The sequence below is a fragment of the Schistocerca americana genome, chromosome 2 (assembly GCF_021461395.2).
Source record: "Schistocerca americana isolate TAMUIC-IGC-003095 chromosome 2, iqSchAmer2.1, whole genome shotgun sequence".
Classification (NCBI taxonomy): domain Eukaryota; kingdom Metazoa; phylum Arthropoda; class Insecta; order Orthoptera; family Acrididae; genus Schistocerca; species Schistocerca americana.
Genome location: NC_060120.1, coordinates 460,742,693 through 460,768,247, shown reverse-complemented (window position 1 = coordinate 460,768,247; position 25,555 = coordinate 460,742,693). Strand labels below are relative to the sequence as shown.

Here is a 25,555-nt window from a genome sequence, read left to right as displayed (position 1 = left end):
ATTTACTCGGATTAAAATCGTAGTGTGCACTCATCATTACAAATACACCGAGGTAACAGAAGTCGGTATAGCGATATGCAGATATACAGAGGCAGCAGCATCGCGCACACAAGGTAAGAAAATGGTAGCCCGTTGGCGGAGCTGCCATTTGCACTCACGTGATTCACGTGAAAAGGTTTCCGACGTGATCACAACCGCACAAAGGGAATTGACAGACGTTGAACGCGGAATGGTAGTTGGAGCTAGACGCAAGTGACATTCCATTCCGGAAATCGTTAGGGAATTCAATATTCCGAGATCCACAGTGTCAAGAGAGTGCCGAGAATATCAAATTCAGGGATTACCTCTCACCACGGACAACGCAGTGGTGAAGGCCTTCGCTTAATGGCCGAGAGCAGAGGAGCTTGCGTAGAGTTGTCATTGCTAACAGACTAGCAACACTGCGTGAAATGTCTGCAGAAATCAATGTGGGACATACGACACACGTATCCGTTAGGACAGTGCGGTGAAATTTGGCGTTGATGGGCTACGGCAGCAGATGACCGACGTGGCTGCCTTTGCTAACAGCACGACATCGCCTGCAACGCCTCTCCTAGGCTCTTGACCATATCGGTTGGAATCTAGACGTTTGGAAATCCATTGTCTGATCAGATGAGTCCCGATGTCAATTGGTAAGAGCCGGCCGGAGTGGCGCTACAGTCTGATACCGCGCGATCGCTACGGTCGCAAGTTCGAATGGTGCCTCGGGCATAGATGTGTGTGATGTCCTTAGGTTAGTTAGGTTTAAGTAGTTCTAAGTTCTAAGGGACTGATGACCACAGCAGTTAAGTCCCATAGTGCTCAGAGCCATTCAATCGGTAAGGGCTGGCGGTAGGGTTCGAGTGTGGCGTAGACCCCACGAAGCCATGGACCCAAGTTGTCCACAAGGGACTGTGCAAGTTGGTGGTGGCTCCATAATGGTATGGGCTACGTTTACATGGATCATTGACTAGAAATGGCTATTTGCGGTTACTTAAAGACCATTCTTAGCCCACTTCATGTTCCCAAATAACGGCGGAATTTTTATGGAGACAACGCACTACGTCACCGGCCTACAATTTTTCGCGATTGGTTTGAAGAGCATTCTGGACAATTCGAACGAATGATTTAGCCACTCAGATCGCCGTCAGGAAACCCATCCAACATTCATGGGACGTAATGAGAAGTCAGTTTCAGCACAAACTCCTTCACCTTCAACACATCGACAATTATGGACGGCTATAGAGACAGCAAGGCTCCTCAATTTTGCAAGGGACTTCCAACGTCTTGTTTCGCCATACCACATCGAGCTGCTGCACTGCGCTGGGCAAAAGTAAGTGTGACACCATAAAATGATTATCCCATTACTTTTGCCTCGTCAGTGTACTTCACTTCGATCTAAGATGTGGACTCACTTCTTCAGATTACCGCTAAGTGAGCGTCGAAATGGTGAGAACGCTGTTTCTTTCCGTCGTTTTCACCCGCGCTCGGGAAGCCAGTCTACAGATTCCTCTTTTCTTAGAGGAGGGTCTGCCCCTTTGTTGTCTTACGCTATATGTTGCGGTTTGCCGATTCTATAGATGCATTTACGAACCGTGTCAAAGAGCGCCTTTTCCTGGCTGAAATGTTTTCTGCGGGCGGTGAGGCCGGAAGCACATCTGCGTGGGCTTGGGCCCCAGGCAGTCAACTGGCGATTATCCTGGGCTGAAGACAGTTTGTGGTTTTATAGAAGCCTTGCCATTTTCAGGACTCTTAGGTTTCAAGCAACTTTTTTATTTGGGAAAGTTGGTATCAGATACTCATGAAATTGTAAACACTTAGTAATACACTACTGGCCATTAAAATTGCTACACCAAGAAGAAATGCAGAAGATAAACGGGTATTCATTGGGCAAATATATTATACTAGAACTGACATGTGATTACAATTTCACGCAATTTGGGTGCATAGATCCTGAGAAATCAGTACCCAGAACAACCACTTCTGGCCGTAATAACGGCCTTGATACGCCTGGGCATTGAGTCAAACAGAGCTTGGATGGCGTGTACAGGTACAGTTGGCCATGCAGCTTCAACAAGATACCACAGTTCATCAAGAGTAGTGACTGGCGTATTGTGACGAGCCAGTTGCTCGGCCACCATTGACCAGACGTTTTCAATTGGTGAGAGATCTGGAGAATGTGCTGGCCAGGGCAGCAATCGAACATTTTCTGTATCCAGAAAGGCCCGTAAAGGACCTGCAACATGCAGTCGTGCATTATCCTGCTGAAATGTAGGGTTTCGCAGGGATCGAATGAAGGGTAGAGCCACGGGTCGTAAGACATCTCAAATGCAACGTCCACTGTTCAAAGTGCCGTCAATGCGAACAAGAGGTGACCGAGACGTGTAACCAATGGCAGCCCACACCATTACGCCGGGTGATACGCCGGTATGGCGATGACGAATACACGCTTCCAATGTGCGTTCACCGCGATGTCGCCAAACACGGATCCGACCATCATGATGCTGTAAACCTGGATTCATCCGAAAAAATGACGTTTTGCCATTCGTGCACCCAGGTTCGTCGTTGAATACACCACCGTAAGCGCTCCTGTCTGTGATGTAGCGTCAAGGGTAGCCGCAGCCACGGTCCCCGAGCTGATAGTCCATGCTGCTGCAAACGTCGTCGAACTGTTCGTGCAGATGGGTGTTGTCTTGCAAACGTCCCCATCTGTTGACTCAGGGATCGAGAGGTGGCTGCACGATCCGTTACAGCCTTGCGGATAAGATGCCTGTCATCTCGACTGCTAGTGATACGAGGCCGTTGGGATGCAGCACGGCGTTCCGAATTACCCTCCTGAACCCACCGATTCCATATTCTGCTAACCGTCATTGGATCTCGACCAACGCAAGCAGCAATGTCGCGATACGATAAACCGCAATCGCAATAGGCTACGATCCGACCTTTATCAAAGACGTAAACGTGATGGTACCCATTTCTCCTCCTTACACGAGGCATCACAACAACGTTTCATCAGGCAACACCGGTCAACTGCTGTTTGTGTATGACAAATCGGTTGGAAACTTTCGTCATGTCAGCACATTGTAGGTGCCACCGGCGCCAACCTTGTTTGAATGCTCTGCAAAGCTAACCACTTGTATATCACAGCATCTTCTTCCTGTTGTGTTGTTGTGTCATCTTAGTGGTGTAGCAATTTTAATGGTCAGTAGTGTATGTTCATGCCGCCCCTTATGCACCATCTCGCAGCTGCGCCCTCTAGTAGCTGCAAACTCTGTCTATACATTTTCACTTCGGAGTTTGCTGCGACAACATCGAAATATAGTCTACGACGCATGCCATGTGATGCAGCGGGTAAACATGGGTGACTCTGGGAGAGAATGGGTGCAGTTTGTCTGTGTTTGCTTTTTATTTCTTTTCTCGCATTTTCTACGTTTTAACCTCGTTGTTGAGCGCCGCTGACCCACAAACACACACACTCTTGTTTCGACTGTTTTGTACAATCTGTGATTCACTGTCGGAAAGTGTAACTAGCCTCTGAGGTAGATTTGAGGGTTTAAGTGTAACTGAAAAGCCCCTTACTACGTTACTGATCCAGAACTAGTTACACTGTAGTCTAGCAGCTTCCCAATCAGATCTCTCCTATTAAATGGTAACTAGTACAGCATTTTCTGCACTCTGGGTGTTACGGTTACACAGTCAGTATAAGTCTATTTTGCTGGGTCCACCGGTGACACATACAAGTCATAAACGAAGTGGATGAGAGTACCTAAGCAGGTCATGAAAGTAATGAATGTCACAACGGGTATCAACCGCTAACACGAAGGAGAAAAAGATGAAGAGCCGGCCGCGGTGGTCTAGCGGTTCTGGCGCTGCAGTCCGGAACCGCGGGACTGCTACGGTCGCAGGTTCGAATCCTGCCTCGGGCATGGGTGTGTGTGATGTCCTTAGGTTAGTTAGGTTTAAGTAGTTCTAAGTTCTAGGGGACTTATGACCTAAGATGTTGAGTCCCATAGTGCTCAGAGCCATTTGAACCATTTTTGAAAAAGATGAAGATGGTGAGTATAATAAATTCGCATTAGTTTGGAAAAAATAATTAGTTAGATTCTGTTTTCTTCCTATAAATGTGTTATTTTAGATGTGTATGTGTATGATGCTTCAGATTAGAGTAAAGAAAGAAATGAATGAAGCTGCGGGACCTTGTCGGCTTTACTCTAACATATTCATCAAACAGCCGGTTTCAAATACTCAGACTCGTGTGGCACCTTGTCGCGAAGACAGCAGAGTGTGTGATATGTTGAGAAAAACTTTCCAGTGCAAGCTTAGTACCAAATAAATTGCTGCGATATATTTCAACTCCAAAACACGTACATATACAACGAAAAAGTTTTGACTATTTAAACCAATTCTAAGACAGAAGAATCAGCATAGTTCATTGTTTACTAAAAAATTTAAGTTCTCTGAAAAGCTCAAGAATCTAGCTATCTTGTAGCTGAAATTATTTCAAAAAATACATTACCTCGTATAGTATGAACATGGTATGTGATGTGAAAAAACAGTCCTTGACTGATAATACAGCTGGAAGACGTATTCAGGAGATGTCTGAAAACAATGAATATTCAACAATATTCTCGGGCTTCGAGCCGCATGCGTCAGGTGGGACTTTAACCGCCTGACGCAGCTGGAAGCCCGAGAAGATTCTATTAATTCGTATCACCGCGAGACCATGCATTCATACATTGTGCTGATACTCGATTTGTTGAAACAAATTTAACGGATGCCATTCGACAGGATGTGTCTATCGATGTAAGATCACTCGTTTCTGTTGCAAGGAAATTCCCTTAACTACCAAAGGAAATGGATACATTGAGACAATAAATTTGTCTCGAAGAATTGTGTCGACATGTGCACCGATGGCTCCCCTTCAATCACAGGTTCCATAGAAGGATTCACCAATCTGGCGGAATAACGAAACGAAAACTTGATTATTACGCACTGCTTTCTACATAGTGAGGCGCTCGAAGTAAAAACCGATGGGAAAGATTTGAAATCAGTTTTGGACAAAACTTTTAAAATGATGAATTACTTTAAGAGCAAGACCCTCAAGTCAAGACTTTTTGTTCAAATACGTCACGAGCTAGGAAAAGAGCAATGTAACCTCCCCCTTCACGCAGAAGTCCGCTGGCTGTCCAGGCGGACACTACTTAGTCGTGTGTATGAACTGAAGTATGCAATGCTGCAGTTATTTGTTCAAAAATACAAAGCCCAGTTTGTGAATGCATTAAAAGACGAGCTCTGGAGCACAAAGCTAACTTTGTTTTCTGATTTATATGAAATATTCAGCAAGACAAATACTAGTCCGCAAGGTAAGGGTGCAATTCACCTTACCGCTATAGTCACAGCCATAACCATTTAGTGCAATTGAAAGAGAGGTTGGATGAATATTAACCAACATTAGATACAAACCAGCATTAGTGGATAAGAAATCTTTTCGCGCTTTAAGTACTTGTGAACTTCAGCTTGTTGAAGAGAGGAAATTAGTAGACCTGAAGAGCAACTGCAATTTAAAACTTAAGTACCAAGAATCAGATTTGTACAACTTCTGGATTTCTATTCACCAAGACTATCCTCGCCGAAGTAAAAAACAACACTCACTGTACTGCTGCAGTTTTCTACAAGTTAGGTAGGAAATTGTGAATTTGTCCTACATCCCTGCTAACATAAGACAGATCTGTGATGCTCGGCTAGCCCACGTCAGTCACTAAACTGCTATACGCCGGGGTGACAAAAGTCATGGGATAAGAAACTCCCTGGCAGATTAAAACTGTGTGCCAGACCGAGACTAGAACTCGGGACCTTTGCAAGCTGTGAGGACGGGGCGTGAGTCGTGCTTGGGTAGCTCAGATGGTAGAGCACTTGCCCGCGAAAGGCAAAGGTCCCGAGTTCGAGTCTCGGTCCGACACACAGTTTTAATCTGCCAGGAAGTTTCATATCAACGCACACTCCGCTGCACAGTGAAAATCTCATTATGGGATAAGGATATACAGATGGCGATGGCGGTAGTATCGCGTATACTAGGTGTAAAAGGGTAGTCAACTGGCGGAGCTGTCATTTGTACTTAGGCGATTCATACGAAAAGGTTTCCGACATGAATTATAGCCGCACAACGGGAATTAACAGACTCTGAACACGGAATGGTAGTTGGAGCTAGACGCAAGTGACATTCTATTCCGGAAGTCGTTGCGGGATTCAATATTTCGAGATCCACAGTGTCAAGAGTGTGCCGAGGATATCAAACTTCAGGCATTACCTCACACCACGGACAAAACAGTAGCGGAGCCTTCACTTAATGACCGAGAGCAGCGGAGTTTGTGTAGAGTTGTCATTGCTAACAGACAAGCAACACTGCATGAAATATCCGCAGAAATCAATGTGGGACGTTCGACAAACGCATCCGTTAGGACACTGCGGCGAATGCCTTTGCTAGCGGCACGACATTGCCTGCAGCGCATCTCCTGGGCTCGTGACCATATTGGTTGGACCCTCGACGAGTGGAAAACTGTGGCCTGGTCAGATTAGTCCAGATGTCAGTTGGTAAGAGCTGATGGTAGGAATCGACTGTGGCGCAGACCCCACGTAGCCATGTAGCCAAATCAGTCCCTTATGAACATGGAAATGTGTGTGTAACCCATCTTTGCGTGCGTAAAAAGCAACGTGACTCCAAAAGCAGCGTTCTCAAGAGGCTTGTAACGTCACAGAGATCGGGCTTTCGATCACTCCATCGTCGTTACACTAAGGGGTCGTCATGGTTTCATCTGTTCATTGTTGGGCAGTAAAAAGGGGTTAGAAATTTTCCTCTGTAAATAATCGTTTCTGGTACTACCATTCTCACTAACACACAGTTCATTCTGGGCGATTACACGAGGTCACCGATTTCCATGCGACTATACACGTATCCGTTTGGACTACTGGCTTCCGTTTTAAGATGTCTTTTAATACCCAATCAGTGATACCACACACCAAATATTCTCTTTCACAGTTGGAATTGCCTGACAGATTCTGATGTCAGCAACATCTTTTATAACACAGTAAAAATATGAAGTAAAACATGGAAAAATTTGATCCCACTGAAGGATGTTTCATGGGTAGTCTATGCCTTACCACGATAGAGATAATTAACTCTCTTTAGATAGCTTACATAGTCACCAATAACTATCCGAATAGTCTACCCAACATAGGCCTTACAGCAGTCACGTGAGGTACCGTAAATTCCAAATAATGGTTTTCAATGAAAAGGAAGATTTTATCCATGACAGCAGACTTCTCCTACGCTTGATCCTATTTCGATAGCCCCGTCTTTCTGATGGCAGACAGAAGACCGACAGATGTTCGATCTTTGCCTCCCACTCACTTCCTGCGACCCTTTCTACTGTGCGTGATGTGAGCTTTTTTGCGTCTCTGTTACTGTCTACGCTCTACAATTGGGAAAAATATGAACATCGTAAGAGTATATTCAGAAATTGTACCACTCTCATTTTACTTTAGTGTCATCACTTAGGAGGCTGCTTCTCAACACGTTGCTTTATTTTAGGCGATGTAGAAATACTTCAGGCAGTCCCTAGAAATATGTCTTGGGACCATTTAGTTCATGTTCTAATTAATGACGTGGCAGACATTATTAATAACAACCTCAGACATTTAGCGGATGACGCAGTTATCTTCAATGTAGTGCCGTCTGAAAATAGCTGCACAAATGTTCAGTCAGATCATGAAAACGTTTAAAAGTGTTACAAAGATCGACAACGTCCTTCTAAAGTGCAGAAATGTAAAATTGTACATTTCAAAAAATACAGAAACGTAATATCCTATGACTACAGTGTCAATGAGTCGCAACCGGAATCAGTCAACTCATACGAAAACCCTATCACAATAATATGTGAAAATATGAAATGGAAGTAGTAGGTGAAGCCTGTGGAGTGGTTTCAGTTTCTTTTTCAAGGTCCGATCAGTGGCAAAATGTGAACCACGTTCCGAATTAGACATTTATCGTAGCGTTATACCAACTTACCAATACCTTCGTCACAGAAGGCTGTGCTTTCCGCCAATTCTCTATGCTGGTCTGCAGCTAGCTGTCTGCGCCAAAATGTTGTTCTCCTAGCCAGCCGTTCAACTGAGTAGAGAGATGAAAATCAGTGGAACCAAGTCCGGACCGTACCGTAAGTGATCAAACACTCCCCATTGAAAACGGGGCAGGAGCGTCTTTGTTACAGCTGCAATGTGCGCTCGAGCATTATCATGAACAATGTCTAATGACAACATGTTTCTTCACTTGTTCTGAATTGCCCTTCCTAGAGGCTTTTCTCGAATAAACTGATCACTCGCTGAACAAGATCATCGGTTGACACTCGCTTTCTTCCCTGAGCACCTGCATCATGAAAGTTTGTACGCCCTGCTCCTAAGTTCCTGCACCACTGCCGCACTTTTCTGTCACGTGAGACAGTTACGTTATATGGGGTGCATAAAATCAGGCGTAATCCATCAGCATGAAGAAGTCGAATGATGGGACGCACTTCACAGTTGGCGCGAGACTATTGTTCTGGTAATCTTAATGTGCTCGCTGTGCATTCAGAACTGAATAGCGGAATGCGACGTGATCGATGGGCATACTAGAGAAACTATGAAACACATCGGCGCAAACCGTCGTCGGATTTTCGCTGTGGTGTTAATTTTGCGACCGATCAGACCTTGGAAAAAAATAGCCCTCGTACAAAGGAGGTTACATACAACGTAAGTGTGCGACCTATTCTAGAATATTGTGAGATGTGTAGCTGCCAAACTCAATAGGACTAGCAGAAGATAGTCAGTGTGCACAAAGAAGGACAGCATGAATGGTCATTGGTTTGTTTGACTTCCGGGAGAACGTCACGGAAATACTGAAACACGTGAATTGTAGGATCCTTGAAGGTTGACGTCAGCTATCTCAAGCAAGCCTGCTTACCATGTTTTAAGACCTAGTACTAAGCGAGGAATGCTGGAACATGTTAGAGCCTCCGACTTAGCGCTGCTGCGGATACAAGATTAGACTAATTACGGCGTACATGGGGGCATTCAAATAGCCACTCTTCCCGCTCTTCATACGAGAACGAACGGAACGAAATCCTAACACGCGGTACAATATGACGTAACACATCTCATGCACTTCACAGTGGTTTTCAGACTATTTATGTAGATGCAGACCTTGCAGATAACAAGGTGCATATAGCTCTTATTGTAGCAATTCAGAAATAAATAATCGAAATGTTTGCCCATTTCTCGGAAAGGGAAGTCCTAATCTCCATTTGTGAAACATATCGACGTCTTAGATAATCGTAGATATATTTTGTTTCCATCAGTGCTCTTCTCACTGTGAATTTCAAAACAAGCAACAAAACATAGCACCTCTTACTGCGCCAAACACCTTCTTCTTTTTGTTCTTTTCCTTTATCGTTTGTCCCGCACGTGAAAGATACCTATAATGATGGGAAACTGTCCATCCGCGATTGCCAATAATTCTTTTCCTTCCTGTGGCCGAATGTCCTCCCTATCCCATACAAATACCCGTGAAACTGAGGGGTACACCTGTTAGAGATTTTGTGTCCTTTTCCTGCCAAAACCTAACGGAATACTTTTTTCGTGTTCGTATCTGCAGTTCACACAAACTAAATTTGTGGTTTAAGTTTTAGTTGTCTGTGTATAATGTTTCTGAGGCGGAGACGAGAACCAATCCGCTGTTCGCATAGACAAGTATGGAAAATCACGTAAATACCATACACAGGTTGCCCGGTATACCAGCCGGCTGGAGTGGCCGAGCGGTTCTAGGCGCTACAGTCTGGAACCGCGTGACCGCTACGGTCGCGGGTTCGAATCCTGCCTCGGGCATGGATGTGTGTGATGTCCTTAGGTTAGTTAGGTTTAAGTAGTTCTAAGTTCTAGGGGACTGATGACCTCAGATGTTAAGTACCATAGTGCTCAGAGCCATTTGAACCATTTGAACCGGTATACCAGATGAACAGTTGTAAACATGTCGCTCGGATTCTAGTGGTTGTGGTTCACCTCGTCGTCTCGCAAGACGGAGTGTTGAGCGTTATCCTGGAAACGTAGATCCCTGCCCATACTCACTAATGACTTTGATTCGATAATATCAAAGTTTCCGCTAGGATGACCGACACTTCTCCCTCTTCTTTTAAATGAGTGTCTTGGTTACATAACTGAAAACCAATAAATGAAACTGGTCAACAGTGTACCCAGGATCTGGGTTAGGAGGAGGGGGCAGCTCGCATTAGTTTCGTCATGAATGACAAAATAATTTTGAGATTTGACGACAGCTGACTTTGGATACACTTGATGCTAGTATACATCGTTACATTTTCAGGTTTTCGTCAAAGTGATACTCAACTGATACGTCTGGCGGAGCTGGAAGCGAGTTTGATTTTTTTTTTTATGTGTAGTAGGAGGTGGAGGGCGAGGGCGGATGGGAGGTGGGGGGAACAATTACACCTTCACCCTCCATGTAGCTCACTGGATACGCCCTTGAAATTGACACCAAAAGATCCTGTATGTCGTCAGATGTGAAGTTGAACTTTTATGAACGCCAATTTTATTTTTGTGAGAACCGGTGTCTGGAATAATTGAACATGACATGTCGGGTCCTCTCTAATCATAGCTAAGGTCTGGCGCTAATTTAATGAATTCACACACGAGAGAAAATATCTTGAAATCAAATCGGTTCGGGCGTTTGGCAACGTCTCCTGCCAAATGAAAGTGCGTTTCGGTTTTGGAGGACGCTTGAAGAGAACGCCTGCCACACTTAATGTTATATTCCTAGTAATTTTGCGGCTGCATCGCCAGACATTTATAAAAATTTACTGGAGGAGCTTCATGACCGAAACATTAGCGGGACACGGATTCCACATAGTAGACTTAGAATTTCAAGTTCTATCACCAAAGTCTGTATTCAGCGCCATAGTTGATGACTAAACATGACTCCACCAAACGGATCCAGAGACGAAGCAGCATAGCCGCACTGATGTACAATTCCAGCAAATTATTCCGCCATTCCATGTCAATACCAGTAGATTTCTTTTGTTGAAGACATTTTATTTAATAGTGCTTAAAAGGTGCATAATTCTGTCCAAGGCCTAGGGTACAATTTATGCACCGCCAAGATTCAGGACGTAAGTAAATGAATAAAGCCCTTTCCCCTTTGTAGCGTACTTCTGACATTTCCCTTGTTTCAGCCATCCTGTGTAATCTTGAGTCCTTCGAAAAAGAATTCTTTCAGTTCTGTCTCTTCACCAATTTTTATGTTAAGCATGTCACTATTCTCATTTCGAATTCTCTCCAAAGAATTCATTTGGCTTTATTTATCGTAAATAAATATTCTGTTGCTAGGTATATTACCAGTTTCACACAGCATCTGAGCAGAAGATCTTAATCGTCTATGAATCTTAGCACTTCTGTATCTTCCACTTGTATTTTAATGCGTCATCTGGCGTTCTATGTCACTTGGGTTATTATTTCTTCGTCGCCTAAGTTAACCAGGCTATTGTCATTCTAGAAAGACCTTACAGGAAAGACTTATGTGCGAAGCACTGCGTCCTTTCCGGCCGTGTAGCATATCTTCGATATGTCATTCCCGATGCTCACATCCTCCCTGGAGTACTACGGTATATCATGGCAAACGACTAATTTATCAAGACCTCCTTTCGAGTTCGAAATAGTTGTAATGTTCCTTATTTAATGTGTTACCAACAAGATTACCAATAATTTATTCCATCTTACACTGTCAAAGACTTTCTTCGAGTCCACAAATACCATGGACCTATTGTCACTTCTTGATTCCTCCTTCTGTTACTAAGCCAAGTTCAAGCTTGACAAATTATCTTTTCTAAAATCAAATATACCTCCTCCACGGCTTTTTCATTGTTTTTGTCCCTTGTTTTTGAGCGTTATTAGTCTGACATTGACCAACTTAAAAGATAAACGCATACAAAATTTTTAAAAAAAAGACCGTTCAGATGTTGTGTGAACAGGTTTCTCTAAAAATAAGAGATAAAACAAATTAGAAGGGCGGCCTTCAATGATGCTCGAAATCGTGTGTAGTAGCTGAGATTCTCATACGTTAGTGGCGTAAGGAGACAACTGAGTGAAATTCCGTCGGACAGATCCTATAGTATTCTTGAAGTTCGAAGATTAAGCTAAATCCTGAACTTTAAATTCTCAATCGGCACTTCATTAGCTGTACATCATTTCCGGCATCGTTCAAAGGAGCTTGAAATGTTTCTGTAGTCTATTTTTTTTTTCACAAAACATTTTACCTCTTTTTTCAAAAAGGTTTTTCTATTTAAAATTTAGCGAAGAAAGCATTAAACATAATAACGTGAACATCGATCGATATTCCATTATTATTAAGACTGTATAGGTTAAGAGAAAGCAGAGAAGTTTCAAATTTTTCTTTTTAAAATTCAGTCTTGATCACACTACGTAAGTTTACAAGAACATAGGTGACCGGTTTCGGTCATATAACATGACCGTCATCAGACCTGTAATTTAATTTAGAAAGTAATAGAAATCTTACTAGATTGACAATAAAATATGACAAAATGGTTATAAGGATAAAATACAATAGGACGTGTTATACCCATGTACCATCTTCGAAGGATGCCATGGGTATAACACGTCCTATTGTATTTTATCCTTATCCTTTTGCCATATTTTATTGTCAATGCAGTAAGGTTTCTATTACTTTCTAAATTAAATTACAGGTCTGATGACGGTCATATGATATGACCGAAACCGGTCAGTTATGTTCTTGTAACATACGTGGTGTGATCAAGACTGAATTTTAAAAAGAAAATTTTTTAAAATATTTGATCACTGGTCCAAAAATGATTATTAAAAAAAAGAGAAGCTTCAGTTTATGCTGTGATCTGATATTGTTTCGTTTACATAGCCGGCAGCAACTGTTCGCGAAATATTTCAGTTTTCTCTAAAAATCATTAATTAAGTTTTTAATAAGTGTCCTGATCACTTTCAAGCAATCAAATCCTTTTTTTCGGAACTGGACCCCACGCTGATCAACTTGACACCCTATTTGTCAATTTCCGCTTTTCGTTCGGCTACGACAATTCGGACAAAACTCCATTGCGTAACTTCTAGGGAGTCTGCCTCCGCTCCGCTCCGCTCACTCACTTGACAAAGAAGGAGCGAGAGAGAGAGAGGGGGGAGGGGGGGGAGGGAGAGAGAGAGAGGAACGGCTGACCTGGACGCTGCGGGGTCGTGACCGGGCGCCGGAGGCTCCGGGCTGCAGCGGCGCGGCTTTCTGCGCTGTGCGTCGCGTGCCCGTCGGCCGTCGCTCAGCAGATAGGCCGGGCCGGCCGTATGCTAATGCGGGGTGCGCTACTCCTCCGCAGAGGGGCCTTCCGGCAGGACTTATCTCGCGCCATCTTTAGCGCCGCGAGCCAACGACCTCCCGACGCACTGCGGAGGCTCAGCTGTTGCCCTACTGCCAGGAAACCCCCCTCCCCCTCGGGCACTCGTGCAGACGGAGCTGACTATACACATCGAACCCCAACTTCGCCGGTAAAAATTCGGAGGTTCTTCAGGAATGTTTCCTGAACATTGCGCCGTTTGGCGAAAAAAAAAAAAAAAATACGAACTTACCGAGCTTCGGACCAGATTTACGAATGGATACCAGCCTTCCTCATAGACGAAAGTTAACACGTCACTCCTAACGGAACAAAATCGACAGATGTATAGGTAATCTACCGCATGCTCAAGAACAAGGGGCGCTCAAAAAGAAACGAACCGGAGGCATAATTACAGAAACCAGTACCTGTATGTTAGAAATACTGAGCCTCGCTGTTGTTGAGACACTTGTCCCACTGCGACACAAGGTGGTGACTAGATTAGATTAGATTAGTACTTGTTCCGTAGACCATGAATACGACACTCCTTAATGATGTGGAATGTGTCAGGTTAATAAAAGGTGTCTATATAAGATATTGCATTACACAAAATATTCCATGACACTTAATATTTTTAATTTTTGTATGGGGGTTGGGGAAATTACCCACTTACTATATCCAAAAATTCATCTAATGAGTAGAAGGAGTTGCCATTAAGAAATTCTTTTATTTTCCTTTTAAATGTTATATGGCTATCTGTCAGACTTTTGATGCTATTACGTTAGTGACCAAAGACTTTTGTGGCAGCATAATTTATCCCCTTCTGAGCCACAGTTAGATTTAACCTTGAATAGTGAAGATCATCCTTTCTCCTAGTGTTGTAGCCATGTACACTGCTATTACTTTTGAATTCGTTCGGATTGTTAGTAACAAATTTCATAAGTGAAAATATATATATATATATATATATATATATATATATATATATATATATATATTGTGAGGATACAGTGAAGATCTCTAGCTCTTTAAATAAGTGTCTGCAGGATGATCTTGGATGAGCTCCAGCAATTATTCTGATTACGCGCTTTTGTGCAATGAACACTCTTTTACTCAATGATGAGATACCCCAGAATATGATGCCATACGGAAGCAGAGAATGAAAATAGGCATGGTAAGCTAATTTGCTGAGATGTATATCGCCAAAATTTGCAATGACCCTAACAGCATAAGTAGCTGAACTCAAACATTGAAGCAGATCTTCGGTGTGTGTTTTTTTTTTTTTCCAATTCCACCGCTCATCAGTGCAAACACCTAGAAATTTTGAATATTCTACCTCAGATACCGATTTCTGATCGAAGTCTATATTTATTAATGGTGTCATTCCATTTACTGTGTGGAACTGTATGTATTGTGTTTTGTCAAAGTTTAATGAATGCTCATTTGCAGAGAACCACTTAATGATTTTCTGAAAAACATCGTTTACAATTTCACCAGTTAATTCTTGTCTGTTGGGTGTGATAGCTATACTTGTATCATCGGCAAAAAGTACCAGCTTCGCATCTTCATGAATATAGAATGGCAAGTTATTAATATATATTAAGAACAGCAGAGGACCCAAAATCGAACCTTGCGGCACCCCATTCTTGATTGTTCTCCAGTTTAAGAAATCACCAGTTTTTTGTATATTATGTGAACTGCTTATTTCAACTTTCTGCAATCTTCCAGTTAGGTATGACTTAAACCATTTGAGCACTGTCCAATTCATAACACAGAACTTGAGCTTATCTAGAAGTATTCCATGATTTACACAGTCAAAAGTCTTTGAGAGATCACAAAAAATCCCAACGGGTGACTTCCGGTTACTCAGAGCATTTAATATTAGATTACTGAAAGTATACATAGCACTGTCCGTTGAAAAACCTTTCAGGAAACCGAACTGACATTTTGTTAAAACTTTATTTTTACAAAGGTGTGAAGCTACTCTACAATACATTACTTTTTCAAGAATTTTGGATACGGCAGTTAGAAGAGAGATTGGGCGGTAGTTGTTGACATCAGGCGTATCCCCTTTTTTTATGCAGTGGCTTAACAATGTCGTACTTCAGTCTATCTGGGAAAATAACCTGCTTCAGAGAGCTATTACATATGTGGCTAAGAATCCCGCTTATTTCTTGGGAACAAGCTTTTATCATCCTGCTAGAAATGCCATCAATTCCATGTGAGCTTTTATTCTTAAGTGAGTTTATTATCTTCCTAGTTTCAGAAGGAGAGGTGGGTGGAATTTCAATTGTATCAAATGGTGTGGGTAAGGCCTCTTCCATTACCTGCCTTGCTTCTTCTAATAAACATTTAGATCCTATTTTCTCTACAACATTTAAAAAATGATTATTCAAAATGTTTTCGACTTCCGGCTTGTTGTTTGTCAAGTTTCCATTCGCTTTGATGGTAATGCCGTCATTCTGTACTCTTGGTTGCCCTTGTAATAATATTCCAAATTGTTTTGATTTTTTTATCAGAGGTATTAAACTCAGACATGATGCACATGCTTCTGGACTTTTTAATAACCTTTCTTAATGTCGCACAGTAGTTTTTATAATTTTTGGCTGTTTCTCGGTCATTACTCTTTCTTGTTGTTAGATACAGTTCCCTTTCGTGGTTACAAGATATTTTTATTCCTTTAGTAACCCAAGGTTTTTTGCATGGTTTGTTATAATTAGTTTAACTACTTTCTTGGGGAAACAGTTTTCAAATTCTCGTTTGCCCCTCAGAGCCTTTTTAAGGGACCCAAAAATTGATTCCTTCTGATTCACTTCCCGTAGCACGGGACAACAGTGAATGCGCAGCATTACTCGCAAACCTTGAACAAGCGATCAAACCAAAACGACCAGGCAATCTCACCAGCGGGGTCATTCTGCTCCACGACAATGCAAAGCCTCATACGGCCTACACAGTCGCAGCACTCCTGCGGAAATTCAAATGGGAGGTTCTCAGCCACTCTCCATAGAGTCCGGGCCTCTCTCCCAGTGATCGCGCCATTTTTAGTCCCCTTAAAAAGGCTCTGAGGGGTCAACGATTCACCTCGGACGACGACGTCCAGCTGTACGTGCGGAAACACCACAGCCTCGGGAATTTTATGAGACAGCCATTCACCGCCTTGTGTCGCAGTGGGACAATTGTCTCAACAGCCAGGGTCAATACTTCTAACATACAGAAACTGGTTTCTGTACTTATGCCTCCGGCTCGTTTCTTTTTGAATGCCCCTTATAAGTGTGACAGGGCCGTTACTGTTTACAGTGTATGTAAGTGATCCAGTAGAAGCGTCGGAAGCTGTTTAAGACTTTTCACTGATGATACGGCGTCACCAACGAGTTGCGTGAGATACTAAGAGTAAGTAGCCAGTATAGTGATGTTGCAAAATGTGTCCGCGTATACAGGTAATCTAAGGACAGCAGGAACGTGAGGGGCTATAGAAGCAGCTTCCGGAAGGAACAAAGGTAGGAGGATGACGCTTGATCGCGTAGGAGGCTCTTCATGTGAGCCTTTATAAGCGCCGCCGCCGGAGCTGCTGGGGGTGCCGGAATCAGTCCGCCTCAGACGCTATACCTGCGTTACTCTGCCCCTGGGACGGGTTTCGTTTCTCGTGGCACTTAGCTGTACTGGGCACATGCAGGACTGCACAACATAGCCAGTGTGTTGGTGTCTCGTAGGATTCGGTAGTAATTTCCTATCCTACTCTGTTGTTGGTCATTTGTCAGAGTTCATCATCCGTTCCCCATCGAGTTCCCTTGTCTGCAAATATTTCAGCTTGTGTTCTCAGACACCTGGTCTACGAGTTGCGCGAGCCACTTTCACAACTGGAGATGGCTTTAGCTTCCATCTTGATGCGTTCGCAGGACCCTACGACGGTTGTCTATAAGAAAGTAGCAACGCCAGAAGACAGCATCGATTTGCAGAATGGCCTACAGAGGATTAATAAATGGTGCAGGCTCTGCCCTGTAACACACTGAGCGTACACGGGGAAATAAATCCACCATTTTACAATTACTCCACAGATGAAAAATTGCGGAAAACAGTATCTACCGCACAATGTCTCGGAGTAATGATCCAGAGCGAACTTAAGTAGAATGACCATATAAAATAAATTCCGGGAAAAGCAGGTGCCAGACTGAGATTCATAGGAATAATCTGAAGAAAATGTAATTCATCCACGAAGGAAGTGGCTCACAAGGAGCTTGTTCGTCCGATTCTTGAGCCTGTTCGTCAATCTGGGATCCTTACTGGATACGACTGATAGAAGACATAGAGAAGATCCAACGAAGAGCGGCGCATTTTTTTTTTTTAATCTTATGGGACATGAGACTTAACTGCCAAGGTCATCAGTCCCTAAGCTTACACCCTACTTAACCTAAATTATCCTAAGGACAAACATACACACCCATGCCCGAGGGAGGACTCGAACCTCTGCCGGGACTAGCCTCACAGTCCACGACTGCAGCGCCTCGCTCGGCTAATCCCGTCGGCGCGTTCCGACACAAAATCGTTTACTTCGCGTGAGAGCGTTACCGAGAAGCTGAATTAGCTCCAGTGGTAGACGTTACAACAGAGAGGTTTACTGTTGAATTTTCGAGAAAGCACTTTCCGGGAAGAGTCGGAGAACACCTTACTTCCTCCCACATACATCTCGCGTATTGACCACGACGAGAAAATTCGAGAAATTAGAGCTCATGTAGAGGCCTACCGATGATCAGTCTTTACACACACCACTCGCGAGTGGGAATGGAAAGGGGGGTTCAGTTAGTGATACCATAAGCACCCTCTGCCTCACACCGTCCGTTCGCTTACGGAGTATGATGTAGATGGAACTCGTGGTCTCCTGTGGCATATTACACAGTCATCTCATTTACTTTAATTTCTCATCTCCAGTTATCTTTGTTTCTGTACTGCGCTGAAAATATCTTCTCAACAATGCAAATGTCGGCGGTATCCGCCTTATTCAGAAACAAACATGTCCCACTCAGTCGTGGTACTTCCTGTTGGCAATCATAATGCCCACTTTACTCTTTGCCCTCAAGCCTGCATTCAGTGACGCTCGGTTCTGTCTCAGTTTGTTTTCCCGGCAGTATTACTCATTTGTCAACAGTGGTACACAACAAGGTGGATAAAAAAAATGGTTCAAATGTCTCTGAGCACTATGGAACTTAACATCTGAGGTCATCAGTCCCCTTGACTCAGAACTACTTAAACCTAACTAACCTAAGGACATCACACACATCCATGCCCGAGGCAGGATTCGAACCTGCGACCGAGACCACAACAACAACAACAACAACAACCGTAGTGGTCGCGCGGTTCCAAACTGAAGCGCCTAGAACCGCTCAACAGGGTGGATAGGTAAGCTGACGAATAGTTGACTGGTGCCCACCTCGCCTATGGGCTGATTGGATGCAATGGCAGAGCGGCACAACGGCATTGTGCTGAGCTGTGCCCGCAGCAGTGGGAACCACATCACAGTACGAGGGCGTGCTGATAAGAAATGTCTTCAATTTTTTGTGTAAACTCTTACAGCTCTTTAAATAAGATAGACGTTATTCACCTTCTACATATTTATTCTTCACGTCTACGTATTTGCATCCCTCTGCCACTAGAGGGCGTCGAACTGTAGCGCGTAACAAGGCGCTGTGTAACAAAACTGTATCGATGTGTGAGAAACAGCCTGCTGTAATCGAGCTGCAACAATGTAACGCCTTGGGTTCACTTTGTCATCGGTCATCCTCCATACAGTCCCGACTTGGCTCCATCCGAATTTCATCTGTTTCCAAAACTTAAAAGAACAACTTCGAGCACTCCACTTTGATAGTGATGAAGCGGTGCAAAGAGAGGTGCGTTTGTGGCTCCATCAACGAAGTCAAACATTTCGCAGCGACAGTATCAACAAACTGGTCTCTCGCTTCGAGAAATGCGTTCGTCGCCACAGGTGACTACACTGAGGGATAAATATGTAGACATAAACAACAAAGATGTAGAATGTTAACAGCATTTGTTTTATTTACAAGCTTCAAAAGTTATCACAAACAAAATTTGGAGGCGTTACTAATCAGCGCGCTCTTGTACTTTTGCATCTGCATTTCTTTACACTCTGTTTTGTGTTGAGCGAATGGTGATTGTATATAATAGGTTAATTCGTTGTGAATGTTTTTTCACAGAAATAAAGGTAATTGGGGTAAAATGCCGAAGAAATAGTAATTACATTATTACCTTGCAACCAGCCACCGTAGATACGTGAAGAATCTTTCGTCGGTAATATTCAGGTTCGCCAAATAGCGTGTCCCATGTATGTTGAACACACCAAATAACTTCTTGTCCAGAAGCAAAATAGATAATGTATCAAGCAAATGTTGTTTCGCTACCAGGGGAACATTAATCGGCACGACTTTCTTGTAACATTGTTAATTACGAAGATATGAACAACAATACGTCTGCCTAAAATAGCACTCCACATCCATCATTAGGTAATCCATTTCCTCTCCTCAAGATCTCTTCAAAAACTTATCACAGTGTACCACCCATGTAAACATGGAGTTATTAAAAGCTTCACACAAAACTGACGTTCACTCGACCTTAGCAGCACACAGTGTTAAGTACCCGGACTAACGTACCTGGTCCACTCGTTGGAGTTGACAGTAAACAAATGAAAACACAAGGGAAATGTACACTGTTTATTCAGTCAGCTGTCTTTGACACTCTACTTACACAGACCTTCAACAGAAGATGGTTGACTAAATGACTGGAGTGCATTTTCCTTATGTTTCCATTTGTTTACTGTCAACTCCAGCCTGTCGACGGGTTACTTAACCCTGGGTACCTGCAAGCCAATTTTGGATGAAGATCTTAAAAATATTTTGTTTACGTCAATGGTACCACTGCCGATGCCACTCGTTCTGAATTACTGACCTTAAACTACGTCCTCACGTGATTAAATCAAACATATCGCTCGAGTTAGGCTATAAAGCCGGAAAATATTCACAAAATAAGTTCTGTTCACATAATGGTCAAACGTAATAGGCTAATCGTAGATGGAAGAAAAGTTACAACAACGGGCAAAAAACCTGGATACAAGAAAAGTACCTCCTGCCGGCCGGTGTGGCCGAGCGGTTCAAGGCGCTTCAGTCTGAAACCGCGAGGCCGCTATGGTCGCATGTTCGAATCCTGCCTCGGGCATGGATGTGTGTGATGTCCTTAGGTTAGTTAGGCTTAAGTAGTTCTAAGTTCTAGGGGACTGATGACCCCAGATGTTAAGTCCCATAATGCTCAGGGCCATTTGAACCATTTTTTGAAAAGTACCTCCTCTTTCTCCCCTCACCCTTCCGCAAAACCTGTTGTCCCGTTTTGGGGCATGTCTTGATGGGAAAAGTGGATTATTGAGTAAAAAATACAGGGTACTATTAAAAAAAAAGACTTAGTGCTGTTCATATCTTCGTAACGAACATGGATGCAAGGAAGACATTTAATCATCGCTGGACGTAGATTCAGGACTTTCATGTTAATAACATACAACATATGTTAATGAAATACGTTGACCTTTTTATGTATCCAAGTAATTTACCTTAATAACCACACTGAGTGGATAACTATCGGTGGTGTGGGATACAGAAAGTATTGTGGACTTCTTCTCAAAACAAATTCTCCGGGAGTGATAGTCTTCAAATTCTTCAATTCGCCTGCATAAAGAATGGTAATTTCGGAGTTTTGCCCCCTCTTATATTTCTCTGGGCGCCCATATTTAATACATTTTTTATTATTTTGCTTCCAAGATAAAAAGTTGTTTGGGGTGATCAATATAAAGGGATCACGCTCTATACACAACTGTTTAAAATGTACGCCAAAATGTACAGGTAACGACGAAAGGAATCAAAAAGTGATGTACCATTTTTCACACAATCCAATATTTATGGAGCTATCGCCACTTTTCTGTAGCTGACAAACATCAAATCAGAAGAACACAAAAGCAACTAATTTATATGTTAAATGATCACAATATGATAATGTAATGGAGACGCTTCGTCTAAACAAAGCACGTTAGTTACAGAATGCACAAACAAGTTCAATAGTGAACCATGTGAAAGAGGGCTTAGCACTGTAAACCCTCCGGTCTTGGCCAGTGAGCTGCTTGCTGAGTATTGTATGGTACTTTCCCTTGAACATATCCTATGCATATTCTCAAAACAGATTGTGAAGCGTTGTGTGTGCCTGCTTGTTCTGACATCTGCGTAGGTGTACCTTCCAAAATCCAGGTGGGTTTGAGGTGATGAGGGGAAATGAGATCATAACTGGCATTCCATGTAGTACTATGTGGAAAGTATTGTTTCTTCATTCCAGTATCCAATGTAGTCCAGAATACAGTAGCTGCAGTGCTGACATCTTCTAACATAACATACTCACAGTCTGCTAAAGCCCTGTGCAACAAAATGTTTGATGAGCATTGGGATTGGGGTGGCAGTTTTCTTATTTCCACAGCATGTTGTTTCACTCTCCAGGCTAGGGCTGGTAGCAATGTAATGACCAGTGACTGTACTAGAGAGATGAAATGTGATGGTAGGTTGAGTGGCTTACTGTAATAATATCTTTGCTAATGAAGCTTGGAGGTCTTCTTTAAATGTGGAACAAACAACCAATAGAACCCAACGTGAGGACTCTGTCTATTGGCTCTCATGGCACATAAGTGTAGTCTTGAGTGTTTGATGTCAGCATTCCACAAATCTTTTGCTCTGCAGATGGTAGACTGTGGTGAATTAGTGCTGAATGCCACAGGCATTACTTAGCTTAGAGAACAATATGGATTTGAAATGGCAGCCCTGGTTAGTTGAGATGGACACTGGGCTGATGAAATGCGATGCCCACAATTTTACAAATGCTGTCACTGTAATTTCCAACATAATGTCTAGAAAAGTTGTTGCTCGATCCAGCAAGTTACACAATTGATTTCAGAAAGAATATACACGTAACCTTCTGACTCACGTAGCAGGCTGGCCAAATCAAGATTTATGTTGTAACCATCTTTTTGGTATTTTCTGCTTCCTGAGATTTGAAAGTGTGTGTTGGTGTACTGGCAAGACATCCAAGTTTGAATCCATAGTTTGCAGTCTCACTTCACATCAGGCCAGATAAACTGGTTCATTGCAAGCTTAGTAGTATGGCATACCCCAGGTGTCACTATTGGTGTAAGCTACTGATGACAGGCTTCCTCATAGTTAGCAGAAATAATGGATGGAGCCGGTGTTACAGTATGTCACTCCAGACTTGTGTGGAGGAACCAGGGATGGTGCACTGCTTCAATTTCAGTCCAGTGATAGTACCTTGTAGAAGTCTGCAGATTTGTGGATCATGTTGCTGAGCTTTGGTGAAATCATCATATCTGATCTTAATCAATAGTGCACTGACTTGAGATATATAATACACCACAACATTGACTGAACCCTTGGGATTCTGAACATTGATGATAAAATCACTTGCGATGATATCATGCAGACATGAATTAGTTGCCTGAACATTGTCTTGTTGATATTGTCTTGTCTCATCATTAAAATCACTGTGGAGATTGAAATGCATTACACATTGTTTGTGTACACATTCGCCACTGTTGTTGTCAGTGGTGACACACAGCAGGATGTCACTTTCATAGGCTGCTCAGGATGGAAGAGAACACTATGTGAATCACTTTCAAAGTCACTATTCTGTTCAAATTGCTCAAAAAGACAGTGATCGTGGAATGTCTCCATTGCCAGTGCTAACACTATGTCACAAAGTATTCTTGTTACGTTGAAATAGTTGTTGCTGTTCATTGTGTGGGCACCACTGTAGGAATTCTGCTGTGAGTGGCTTGGGGAATGAAGCTGGAAGACAGCAAGTGAAGTTAACACAAATTTTATTATGAATAATAAAGCTTACAGAAAGATCATGTGAATACAAAACAATTGTTCACAGTGACTAAGGAGAGCTAGAGAGTCAAAGATATTCCTCCCTGAAGGAGCGCTAAATGTATATTATTGCCAAAGATTATTACAAAATTTATATCATAATTCATGCTGTTACTGATGATGTCCCCACAAGTACAATGAATTTTATTCAGCTGAAGAACTCTTAAAAATTAGTAATAAAATATATTTTATGTAGGGGAAAGTAGGCTATGACCAGTACATTAACTTTTAATTTATATGAATTGTTTTTATTTTAACAAACTCCTACCCACCACCTTGACCAATAAACTGACTTGTCAGGTGATGAGCTAACCTTTTAGCTAGATTGTCAGTCTGTCAGCAAATTGAATTTACTAAAAGAACTGCCCTTTCACAGAGAGCCTTCTCAAATAAATTCAGTGGCATTAGTGATATTGACTACCTCTGAACTTGTAAAGCTGTTGTACCCATGTTCTAGTTTTTATTGTTGTTAAGTGCATTTTTTCTTCTGCCCCCACGTAATTTTGATAAGGAATGTAACCTTTGTAGTCTCCAACCTATGCAAAGAATCAACACCTTTCCAGTAATTGGAATTTTATGAATAGAAAACATGAATAACACTAAACTGTGATTCTGTGTCAAACAACTGTTTATCAGAGCATTTCATTATTACCTTTCAGAGGGAGTGTATCTCAATCCACATAGGGCAGGCAGGAGTTCAGATTGGCAATGCATGTTGGGAACTGTATTGTCTTGAACATGGAATTCAACCAGATGGGCAGATGCCATCTGACAAGACATTGGGCTCTGGGGATGATTCATTCAACACTTTCTTCAGTGAAACTGGAGCTGGAAAGCATGTTCCTCGTGCTGTGTTTGTAGATTTGGAACCTACTGTTGTTGGTATGTACACATGTTTAATCTAAAAATATATGGATCTGGTATAAATAATTCAGATTAGATAATATATGGTTTCAGTTCATAATATTTGATTATGGCATACATTTTCTTCCAATTTTTAGATGAAGTTCGCACAGGAACATATCGTCAACTTTTTCACCCTGAACAATTAATTACTGGAAAGGAAGATGCTGCAAATAACTATGCACGTGGACATTATACCATTGGCAAGGAACTTGTTGATATTGTTCTTGATCGTGTACGTAAGCTTTCAGATCAGTGCACAGGCTTGCAAGGTTTCCTTGTTTTCCACAGTTTTGGTGGAGGAACAGGTTCAGGGTTTACATCTCTTCTTATGGAGAGACTCTCTGTTGACTATGGAAAGAAGAGCAAACTGGAATTCTCCATATACCCAGCACCACAGGTACATCTTACTTTATAATTTATGAAACTTAAAAATAATCATATGATCTAAGTATCGGATATACCGAGTAATTTCTGTTGGCTACTGTATGTTCAATGCACTATTTAATGTTTGAAAAGGTGCTATATTCTTATAATTGTGTGTATTGTAACTATAAATAAAGTCCTTCTTTATTAGTATCTCCTAAAATTCCTTTCCAATTACTAGAAAATCATTTCTATCTTTCTTGTCATTTTGCTACAGTTGCATCATATGTTGACAATGATGTTTCTTCTGTTTGTCTGATATCTCTCCCATGTATATTTTACATTTGTTGCATACAGATGAAGAAATCATACTTTTGAAAAGTAAAAAGAGTGGTCAGTAAATACTTGCTTTTGTTTTTGTCTCATAAAATATTATAATAATATAACAAGTATCACTATACAGTTGACGTTCAAACTTCCTCCTAGACTGTTTGTAAATATCAACATGTGATATTTTTGTACTGCATCAGATTAAAATGAAAGGGACTCTGTTTAAATATTATGATAGGAGGTAAATGTAAGGCTTGTTTCTTTGAACCTGATTCAAAAATTAGTCAACATTATGTTGTTGAAGAAGAAAGATTCTAAACTTTGCAATCTCAAGACAAAATTGTGATAATTTCTTTTGAGATCCTGATGCATCTTTTTTAGAATGGAATAAAAATCAGTTCCCTCACAACATCAGCAAACTGACAAAACTTAAATAATTTCTCACAGGCTTTATCTGCCCACAGTTCTGCTGCTTCTGAATAACAATCCAAGACCAGTGCTGAGTTAACAAAACTTGCA

At 42.1% G+C, this 25,555-nt stretch overlaps 1 protein-coding gene across 1 annotated transcript in view; it reads left to right on the top strand.

Moving 5' to 3' along the window:
* The window catches only part of LOC124594809 (tubulin alpha-1C chain-like), a 107,716-nt gene that overhangs the window by 62,635 nt on the left and 19,526 nt on the right, over positions 1-25,555 (top strand). Inside the window, exons 3-4 of the mRNA XM_047133246.1 lie at positions 24,097-24,319; positions 24,439-24,740. Of these exons, the coding sequence (XP_046989202.1) occupies positions 24,097-24,319; positions 24,439-24,740 (525 nt within the window). The remainder of the gene's footprint in view (positions 1-24,096; positions 24,320-24,438; positions 24,741-25,555) is intronic.